This window comes from Fopius arisanus, unplaced genomic scaffold (assembly GCF_000806365.1).
Source record: "Fopius arisanus strain USDA-PBARC FA_bdor unplaced genomic scaffold, ASM80636v1 scaffold00015, whole genome shotgun sequence".
Taxonomy (NCBI): Eukaryota; Metazoa; Arthropoda; class Insecta; order Hymenoptera; family Braconidae; genus Fopius; species Fopius arisanus.
Window position 1 is genome coordinate 715,027 of NW_011887754.1, and position 10,103 is coordinate 725,129.

Here is a 10,103-nt window from a genome sequence, read left to right on the forward strand (position 1 = left end):
GAGAGTTTTGGAAAGTGTGCGCAGGAGTACACAGAGAGGATTGCGCAGGTTGGGCGCGATTTCTGGAATATTTACGTCTGCCGGTTAACAAGTGGAAAAGCGTTGTGAATAATAAAAAAATCTTAAGAATTCTGTATTTAACTGGGCAATGAGTAAAGTTTATTTCAATGAATATCTAGAAATACAATTGAGAGAAATGTGCCTGCACTGATTAATGTCTTTTTTTTCTGGAAATAGGATTTGAAAAAAAATAAGGTTAGACATGCATCAACGAATGTGTCATGCCTATAATTTACAAGTATTATTTTATTCCTCACGGTTGATGATTGTTTTTCAATTTTCATAAATAGAGGTAGAGAACTGAAAAATGGATCGACCAAGCATGGATAGTTTCCTGAGACGGGATGTAACATCTCCGAGAAAACGAATGTCATTGGGGCCATCGTCAAGGCGTCAGAGTTGCGGTGTGAGTTTATCAGGTCGTTCAACTCAATCAGTCCAGGTGATATGTCGTTCAGCGAGCCACATAGTCGAAAGTTTTGGTTCTTCATTGCCAGTTCTGGTGACAGAGGCACTGACCTTCGTCGACAGGAACACAGCAGTGAGTGTGAATGGGTCCCAGAATGGCTGGGCTTGGTTGGTCTGTGGAAGACGACTTCTGGTGTGGCAATGCAAGACGACCATGGACCCGAAGCAACGTCCAACCTTCAAGTCCCAATGTCGAGAACTCCAGCTACCTCAGAGTGATCTAGCTCACAAGGCTGAGTGCATAGCAGTTTGGCTTCCACAGGGCCACCAGGTACCCAGCTGCATGGCAGTCTCACCCGAGGGAATAGTCCGTTACTGGAGTAGTGTAGCACACGAGGAATCCTCCGTGGAGACCTCAGCGGAGCTGGCAGGCCAGGAAGTCGATTGTCTAACCCACATTCCCAGTCACGGCTGTATTCTGGCCACCACAACCTGCACAGTGGCCCTCCTTCAGCCTCAGTTCACAAATGCCCGTAATACCATCACCTGTAGAGTCCTCAGAACTTCCCAAGGATGGCTAGGTGGCATTGGGCGCAGAATGTCATCCTTGATCTTTGGGGGGATGCCACAATCCCCAGTGATGGAAACCAAACTGGCTAAAGTCACCTGCACGAGCTTTGGGGAACGCTCCAGGGTTCTCATCCTGGCTGGATCCTCTCTGCAATACTGGTCATTTTCCTCTGGAGAACAAGAGAAGATGGAGTTCGACGAGGACGTTGGGCACATCGTCTCCCAAGAGTTTCAAAAACACATGTGGAATTCGAGGCAATTAGCTCCTCAGAACATGGAAACTTGGCTCATTGATATGCAACCCTGTGACGAGGGGATTGTTCTCCTCGTAGCAGCTAATTCATCAGACACTTCACCATCTAGAATTCATTTTGCTCTGGGTTTACTCCCCCTGAATGGTACTAGTCTTACGAATTCCTTCAAGTGGTTCCTGCAGCTCAAGATGTGGCTTCTGAGGAACAAGGAGGACATCGAGACCGCCATATCTTCCTTCAGATTCATTCTCTCAGGCTGGGAGGCTATTATTTATAATTCCAACACTGTTCACGTAGTTAATACTGCTAATGAACACGAACAGGATAAAATTGACCTGGTGAGAAGTACAGAGGATAAAATTCTAGGAGGCTCCATCTGCTCAGGAGCCCCCATCCTCTTCACCAGGAACTCTGGCCTCGTCACAATCACAAGACCAGACTTTCCCCTTCAGGATTTCAATTCAAGCTTTGCTGATACCAACAACAGTATCGATTATACTCTGAATACGAGTGTAACCGATAATTTTAACGCTACGATATCGAATGAAAAATTGAGAGAGATGTATCTCAGCTCAAATGGAGTTGACCAGCTCGTTGCAGCTTTTATGTTCAGTTGCAGGCAGAGCAAGCAAGAATGTGAACAGATACTTGGGGAATTATTTCCTTATCAGGAGGAACCTGTCATGGACATCGATGCATTGTTGGATACACTAGTCCTAGAAGTTGCAAAACGCCTCATCGATGATTTCCCTGCTAATGATCCTCGTTGGGCGAATCACATGGATACCTCTATGACCATGACAACGGTGTCTTCGATGCAAATCCCTCATCAGCTCGATGGGAAGCAGAAGGCTTTGGATCTGTTCGTCGGATTTTTGAAGGAGTACAACCTTTGGAGTAGGTTCTGCGCTGTCACGTACAGAGGAATCATCATGTCGACCTCTCATGTCCTTGGCGAATATGCTGAGAAGATTGTGGCTGCACTGGCCATTTACAACTTGCAGAATCAATTCCCCGATATTTTAGATCCGATTATCGAGGAGATGCTGAATCCAGAGCGCTTTATTTCACCTGAGTTGAGTGCTCGGGATGTTTTTTACAGGGAAGTCAGCACAGTTCATCAATTGCTCCCAGCGTTAGTGACTTCAACAAACGATGTGACCCAATCTGATAAACCGATTCAACAGGTCTCACAGTATATTCTTCGGGTCAATTCGATTCTCCTTGGGGTATTGAGAGAGGTCATCAAATACAGGCAGAACAATGCGGACAGATTCGTGCCATCTAAGTCTTCAAATGCTGTCACTGAGTATTTACCCTGGACTGCAGCCGTCGGGAAGAATGAATTGAGAACTTGTCTTTATACGATGCAAAATTTGACCTTGAAGCATGGAATTACGGGAACAAATGACTCAGCTGTTAGAAACGAGCTTTCTGATCAGATTGTAGGGATCATTGACCTGATCCTCGATGGGAGGAAATGTCATCTTGAAAGTATCAGAGGAACTGAAAAATTCGATATTCTGGTTAAACAGTATGAAACTGAAAGGACGAATTTAATTCAACCGCTGATCAAAAATGAACAATATGAGAATGCTGCGATGTTAGCTGAAAAATATTTTGATTTTGCCTCGCTAGTGCAGATCTGTGAGCTGACTGATAACAAGAACAGGTTGGATAGCTATTCAGAGCGATTTGTTGATCAGGATTTTGTGGGCTTTTTGTTCTCCTGGTACGTTAAAGACGGAAGACAGGGACAGCTGGTGGAACGGTGCAGACGTGGAGGTGCTGGAGAACTGACTGAAAAATTAGCTGAGCATCCTGAGTTGTCGTGGGTTCAGGAGTCATTGACTGGAGAGTACCGGCAAGCTGCCCACACTCTCAATGTTTTGGCTAATGAAGAGGTGGAGCTTGTAAAAAGAAAGAAATTGAAACTTTCATTGAGTAAATTAGCTCTGTTGTGTTCGGATGAGCCTGAGGAGGAGATTCACGATGCCCTGGACAGGATCAGCAGCGATTTGGAGCTCATTTCGTACCAGGAAGAGCTGCCTGATGATGTTTTGGAGACCTATGGTTATGATACTAGTAAATTGAGGGTCCTCAAGCCCGTGGAGCTCATCAATTTTTATACATGCGATGAGAACGCTCTTGCTGGGGAGTTTGATTTCAAGAAGGCCTTGGATTTATTAGATTATGTTCCTGATGTTGATGATAAAAAATCGCTGAGACTGAGAATCTGGGCGAGGGCTGCCAGGAGGGATACGTGGGATGCCGTCACCAAGAATCCGGAAATCCAGATACAGAAGACTTTATTCTTCACACTCATGGATCTCAATCATACAATGGGAGCTCCCCTGGAAGAATGTCTTCCACCAATGGATGACTTACTCTTGGAATCTGAATTGGGCCCTCTCGCAGTATCCAGCAACTTCCAGTATCTTATCAAACTCGTCTATGAGTATTCATTACAACATTTCAAGATCCAGAGTGGGTGAGGATAGACGGAAGATTTTTGCATTATTTCTACAATCATTGATAATTAAATAAATGTTTGGACTAATTCAAGGATTGTTTTATTAAAGTAAAAAAAAATAATGGTAATAGCGTCATGAAGGATGCGGTGAGTTTGTCGGCAGTCGAACATTGTAGATTTTCTATTCGCAGGAGATATCTGATGTGTCTCGGAGTTTTGCAATCAGCCTCTACAAAAAATGGACATTTGTTTTTTTTTAATTAATTCATAATCAGGTTTTAAACACAGACATAAAAGAGGGGTTTTTACCCCGCAATATTCACTATCGATATAATGAACTCAATTTACTGAATCATTTCACCACTTTTTTTTATGGAAATATTTCTCAATCCAAAGAAAGTGATTGAGAGAAATCACTTGGAATTACTCTCTAAAGACGTATTTCTGGAGAATAAAATCCATTGATCTCGTGTCGTCGTTTCACAATGAGTTTTTCTCGGACTTTATTAAAATTCATATGGCAATGAATTTAATTGTTATTTACCTGCACATTTATTCGTCGATGAGAGTCCTCGTATTTGATAAAAAATAGTGGGACAATCTAGCTTTTGACATGTATGGAAATCGGTTAATTCTGCTTCATCATTCCCTGACAATTCTCTGCAAGATAATAGTTGTCTTGTGATACTACTCCTTTTCTGATTCCACTTGCAAATCTCGACTGATCCATATCCAAACCCGACGATTTTCACCGTAACTGTTTTGGTATTGACTCTCCACAGAGGATCCAGTCGATAAATATTCACTTCCTGAGGATAAACATAGCCCTCAATTTGATCCCTGACCCCTAATGTTACATTTGGATTACAGGGTCCAGGCCTAATGCTATTTGGTACTTCCACCAGACGAGTGCTGATGTCATTGATCCTCAGGCTTGTGAGCAAATAATCTTCCTGAGATATCAAAAGTTTTCTCAAAGGATCCGCTCTCTCTGGCGTCGTATAATAAATTATATTGACATCTGGATGAAGACTCCTCATATTTTTTAAAGATATTAGTGCTTGTTGGAGTTCGGGTTCGGATAATCTAATTAATGGAGCCAGAATTATGATTGCCTGACCCAATCCACCGATTGTATGATTTCTATGCAGTTCTTTCCATTTATTCGTATAGTAATCACTTGCGACATCAAAAACTTCTGTCAAATTTAGATTCGTAGATGACGTTTGGTTGATAATTGCTGACTGAGCGGAGGAGAAGCTGCTTGTGACGTTCAGAATCCATTTTCCCGACGAGCCATCGATTATTCCGACAGATGAGCCGAAAGGAGAGATATTTAAGTCTTCGAATAAAACACTGGAATGGAAATAATACTGGAATCGTTAAAAATAATTAAATGAGGGAATCCCCCTGAAATTCCCCGGTCGATCCTAATTGCTCACCCTAGGAAATCTGCAGCATACTCGTGCGACCAAGCTCCATCGGTTGTCACTAGAACTTCAACTTTGGGATGATGTTGTTCCTTGATGCAGTGAAGTCCAGGAAATAAATGATTATTCACATAATCTGTAAATTTAGTCACCGAGTAGTGGACCATTGTCTTCAAGACTTCGTTGGACATGTGAACGGAGCTGCAGCGATAAGCTAGGATCTGGGAAGCTGCATAGACCTGTTGCTCCAGGACTGTCGGTGAAGCTATATACCAGAAGGATTGACCCCGGTTGCAAGCTTTCACCGTTGAGTCGAAACTCATACCCTTGGGGGAATAATACATGTCCAGTATTTCACTGAGCCGAAGTGTTGTGAAGTTTGAGGTCCATTGCTTCAAATGTTTGGCAATTATGAAACCTAAATCATGGAGAGAAACGGGAATGATATCTTGAAACCGATAAGCTCACTATTTCGGATAATTTTCTCTATAAATACACGACAGAGAAAATTTCTTTATTTCAATTCTAAGAATTTTCTTTATTTTGAATGGAAGAACGAAAGTGGGGGTTATTTCTTGGATTACCATCAACTGCCCCGACGATTTCTGCTCTGGTAGCATCAAAACTTCCATCTTTCCCAAGTAAATAAAACATTTGCGGTCTTATAGAGCTATTCCAAAATCCAGTGGCTCCAAGGAGCATTCGATCACCCACTGAAGGTCCTTGATGAACCGCCATTTCTGCCAAATCGCCTGAGCAATTGGGGAAAAAATAATAATAAAAAAATGATGGATATTTTATTCTTCACATTATTTATCACTGACCAGCAACTGTTGATGCCCAAATATTATCCAAATTGGTATCGGAGGCGAGAATTGAATGAAGCCACATGGATCTGAAGTGAATCATTTCACTTTTAGGAATCATAATGTCGACATCGTAATCATCGTAATTCAACTGATCCGGAATATTCACTAACAATTTAACGGCAACTGTTTGGGGCTGAAGAGCAGCCGCAATGCCTGCGATCAAAGGTCCTGGAGCTATCGTTCCATAAGGTGTCAGGATGACTCCAAGTTCCAGAGGACAACTCCTCATTTCTACAGGAACCATATTATCTGAAAATATTGTTCACCGCTTTTGAATGATGTCACATAATTGAGTCATGAGATGATAGAACAATTTTTGCTGTTAAATTTCAATTTACGATAAAATTCGTATTCCATTTTACAAAAGGTTCTGGGCCTTTCCTTGTGAAACCCTTTTCTCGTCATCGTCAGATAATTAAAACTGTTCTACCACTTCTGTAAAATATCGTTCTCTCAATTATCAAACGTAATGAATTCACCAGATATTTTCTCCGTCGGTCGTTCCATACAGAATTTATCTCGAGACGCGTCCTCATGCTCCCAAATAGAATTGGAAAGTGCACGATGAAGAGCACAACGTTCCAACTTGGTCAAAATATTATCCGAGAATTGTTTATAATTCCCTGGAATTAATTCCTCAATAATTTGATTCTTAGTCCTTTGAGGACCGGTCCCACCGAAAGGCAACACTCCATCCTCAAACTTCAGGTCCTTGTGCCACTCAATTCCATCGAATTTAAATCTACGAAGAAGAGATGAAGTAAAAATCCTCAAGTCTATTGACCTGTCCTCATGTGTCTCAGCTTTTCTTATGATATCGATGAATGTTTGGAGATTCAAGGGAAGATGAGGTCCATTGATCGTTTCCTTTTGATAACATTCTTGGAGGTACGACGGAATCCGCGTTTGTGATCCGATATTACGACTACTAATTAGTAAAATACCGGTAATGAATAATAAACGGCTTTTCATTTTGAATTGAACGATCTTATGGCAGGTGTACTACAGATTGTCTGCGTTTCACTCGCCATTGGGTACTAGATGAATCAACGATCGAGTGAGATAACTCTGCATGCCAGTGATGATAAGATAAGGATAGTAAATTGGAATTTTGAGGTGTGTGTGCCGTCTAAACGGAAGGAAAGAAAGTTTTATTATTTGTTTAATATTTTTTTAGGATTAGGGTCAATTATATGTTTGCTTTGTTAGTGTTTGGACTAATGAAGAGTCTGTGAAAATCCACTGATTTCCTGATGATTTTCTTTCATATAACAGCGAAGAAATTTTCATTTAAAACTTGACAATTCATAATTTATTTATAGGGACGATTTGATCAGTTGTTTTGATAATTGTTTATTTGTTAGGTACAATTTCAGATGAAGGGCTTGCAGAGGGCCACTGTGTGGTCGACTCCACAGGCAACTTTTTTTACTTCAGCTCCAATCGCCACCTGGACATGATGAGAAAGCATTTATTAAAATAACAAGGACTGTAACATTACTGATTTTATAATGAATTATAATTTTAATTTTATTAATCAGATCTTTTATCTTGAAAAAAGGTGCAGATGCTCGTTATATCTTGAGAAGTATTTTCTACTATTAGTTAAGTACTAGAAGAGACGATTTTTTGCTTTTTTTGACATACCTTGAGAGGAAAGAATTGATCGTTCTGGTGGCCCAAGCCAAGATGCCCGTATTTATTTTTTCCCCACATGTAGAGATCTCCGGAATTCGTTACTGCTCCTAAATGATTCATTCCGGCATAAATTTGGGTTACCTAGAATTGAGAATTTACTTGAATTTTTAATTTTCCCCGAGGGAATTAACTCTGAAAGCTGACTAATAAAAGATTTATAAATCATTTATAAATGATTTTTGAGGCTTTTTATTTTAATTGAAAAAAGATGGAAGTTGGAATAAATTATTTGATTACCTTAATATTCTTTTGATACACATTTCTACCAAATAACGTATTAGGTATAAGAGTGGGTGTTCGAATTTTTTTCACCTCCGGACCGAATCCGAGAATTCCAAATCCCCATACGTAAACGTCTCCGTTACCTGTACAGACAGTTCAAATATAGATAATGATTGACAGGGATTTTTGGGTAGTGATTATTCTGATGAATATAAAAGCACGTACTCGTCAGAATCATACAAAAACTCCCCCCGACAGCAATATCGACAATATGTCCTAATTTAACACAGTCCGATAACTCCGTGGCAATATTTATCTGTGTTGTATCACCCTCGGTTGGTAGTTGTCCGTATTCCGAGTTTCCCCAGCCGAAAATTTTCCCTTTGTCTAAAAAAAAAATAACAAATCACAAGAACGATCGATAAATTCAAATTGTTCTGATGAATAAATCGCGGAGGGGCTCAAGAAGACATGGGGGAAGAGTTCCAGATAATCTAGTCATTTTAATATGAAAAAATGAAAATCCATGAATATTTATGTACCACTCATGGCTAGAACGCAATCAGCCGCACATGCCACTTTGATTATTCGTTCACCAGCTAGATCTCCTTTAACTAAACTCGGTTGCCATTCATTTCTATAATGAGCCAGACCAGTCTGGCCATCGGCACCCCAGCCGAATGTGTAAACTTCTCCTTTTTCCGTCAAGATTACACTAAAAAAAAGGCAATAAATTATTCAATCACAAAATAATTAAAAATTAAATAAAATCCCACATTTCACACTCTGAATTTTGAATTCAATCCATTGCGAAGCATTAATATGGAGAGAAAAATATGAAAGCCAAATGTATTTTGAGTGATGATTTGAGTTTAAGACGAACCTGTGGTCCTGGCCAGCAGTCACCCCAGTTATCCTGACCCCCTTGATATTAGGGATATGGTGAACAACTTTGCTCTTGCAATAATCCTCATTCTCTATAACTGGCCTGCCACATTGGCCATATCCATTATTCCCCAGTGTGAAAACTCCTTCACTTGTCAAAATGAGAAGATGAGCCCTCCCAGCAGACAGCCCCAGTACCTTAGTGTCCTTCTTCTTCAAGGGCAATGGAATAGGTCTTGGGACCGTAATTATGTGGTGCTTGTAATGGACTTCATCCTTGGGAGCAGATCCTAGTTGTGAATCTGTGTTTATACCATTTCCATACACGATACTCTCACTATCATCATTCACTCCGAAAGCAGTGAATCCATAGCCACAGGTGATGTCCACGACCTTATGCCATTCACCGAAGGTTAATCTACTGGGTTTAGCGATGTAGTTGAAATCTGCCGATGATTTTTTCGTTCTTCCGAGGGTACCAAGTCCTCCATGATCTGCCAAACCCCAGACATAGACTCTTCGATCGCCTGGTTGAGCCACCGGGTACTGAAATACTATTTATATATTAATGACAATTGTCATCGTTTTTTATTTACGTTTTCATTGATCAGTGTTAATGATTAATCAGTGGCACTTCCTTCGTTACATTTCATTGTTCTCTGAAGAGATATCCGGTGTCAAAGACTTTTCAATTGTTTATCCTACAAAATGGGTTTTTTGTAGGTCTGATATTCAGTTAAATTTGGCATTTCCGATATTCGCGATGTCAACAATTCTCAGTGGACAGATTTTGCTCACCTGGCATGGGTATTCCTTCGTTTTTCTTTGGTTTACTTATTTCTCTCAACGGCGGTGGTTTCGTCCCATTTTTCGGGATGGCTCGAGAGCACGCTCTCATCGTTCCCAACATCTTTATTCAATAAATGTTATCTTATTTTTAATTGCTTTTGATTAAATTTTTGATGAGTGCAAGGGATGTCGTTTATTTACAAAATCCTAACCTGTCTTAAAAAACACAGCAACTTCGTGTTGTTAAAAACTCGCGCCACGTGCTGCCTCCGTAGGTAAAAATTTTTTGGATACATATTGGGTCTCCGATGGAGGCGCCAACCTCTTCGTCGGGGTGATGTCACGTCGTCCTGGGGTATTCTAAACCATGAGACCTAGAGAATTGACAGAAGTAGAGGCTCAGTTCTGGGGGTTTGAGTGACCCCAGCGGCATCGTAGTACTGTA

The 10,103-nt window shown here is 40.7% G+C and overlaps 3 protein-coding genes across 4 annotated transcripts; 1 reads left to right on the forward strand and 2 right to left on the reverse strand.

Annotated features, from left to right (window-relative positions):
* The first annotated feature begins 40 nt into the window (after positions 1–40).
* On the forward strand, positions 41–3,857 carry Nup133 (nuclear pore complex protein Nup133). Its single transcript, XM_011299709.1, has 2 exons — positions 41–255; positions 351–3,857. Exon 2 carries the CDS (start codon positions 368–370, stop codon positions 3,785–3,787), a length of 3,420 nt encoding a protein of 1,139 aa, XP_011298011.1. The 5' UTR covers positions 41–255; positions 351–367; the 3' UTR covers positions 3,788–3,857.
* On the reverse strand, positions 3,796–7,114 carry LOC105263476 (uncharacterized). 2 transcript variants are annotated; one of them, XM_011299708.1, is made up of 6 exons: positions 6,544–7,114; positions 6,020–6,295; positions 5,780–5,947; positions 5,208–5,613; positions 4,310–5,121; positions 3,796–3,994 (listed from the first exon to the last, which is right to left on the reverse strand). In XM_011299708.1, the coding sequence occupies exons 1-6, from the start codon at positions 7,034–7,036 to the stop codon at positions 3,849–3,851; spliced, it is 2,301 nt and encodes a 766-aa protein (XP_011298010.1). In that variant the 5' UTR covers positions 7,037–7,114; the 3' UTR covers positions 3,796–3,848. The 2 variants fall into 2 exon arrangements, with proteins under 2 accessions (XP_011298010.1, XP_011298009.1); XM_011299707.1 differs by having other exon boundaries at positions 6,020–6,313.
* A 58-nt stretch (positions 7,115–7,172) lies between these two features.
* LOC105263479 (Williams-Beuren syndrome chromosomal region 16 protein homolog) lies at positions 7,173–10,079 on the reverse strand. Its single transcript, XM_011299710.1, has 8 exons — positions 9,871–10,079; positions 9,668–9,779; positions 8,868–9,423; positions 8,527–8,699; positions 8,210–8,371; positions 8,000–8,127; positions 7,712–7,843; positions 7,173–7,514 (listed from the first exon to the last, which is right to left on the reverse strand). Exons 1-8 carry the CDS (start codon positions 9,952–9,954, stop codon positions 7,437–7,439), a joined length of 1,425 nt encoding a protein of 474 aa, XP_011298012.1. The 5' UTR covers positions 9,955–10,079; the 3' UTR covers positions 7,173–7,436.
* Between the last annotated feature and the right edge of the window lie 24 nt (positions 10,080–10,103).

Bases quoted from the DNA above. Each gene is read 5' to 3' on its own strand.
- Nup133 (XM_011299709.1), top strand. From the start codon at position 368: ATGGATCGACCAAGCATGGATAGTTTCCTGAGACGGGATGTAACATCT.
- LOC105263476 (XM_011299707.1), bottom strand. From the start codon at position 7,036: ATGAAAAGCCGTTTATTATTCATTACCGGTATTTTACTAATTAGTAGT. The intron at 6,314-6,543 runs GTGAATTCATTA...CAATATTTTCAG, and splicing joins ACCGACGGAGAAAATATCTG to ATAATATGGTTCCTGTAGAA. The intron at 3,995-4,309 runs GTAAATAACAAT...CATTTTTTGTAG, and splicing joins ATCGACGAATAAATGTGCAG to AGGCTGATTGCAAAACTCCG.
- LOC105263479 (XM_011299710.1), bottom strand. From the start codon at position 9,954: ATGTATCCAAAAAATTTTTACCTACGGAGGCAGCACGTGGCGCGAGTT. The intron at 9,424-9,667 runs GTGAGCAAAATC...ATATATAAATAG, and splicing joins CGAAGGAATACCCATGCCAG to TATTTCAGTACCCGGTGGCT. The intron at 7,844-7,999 runs GTAATCAAATAA...TCTCAATTCTAG, and splicing joins TGTATCAAAAGAATATTAAG to GTAACCCAAATTTATGCCGG.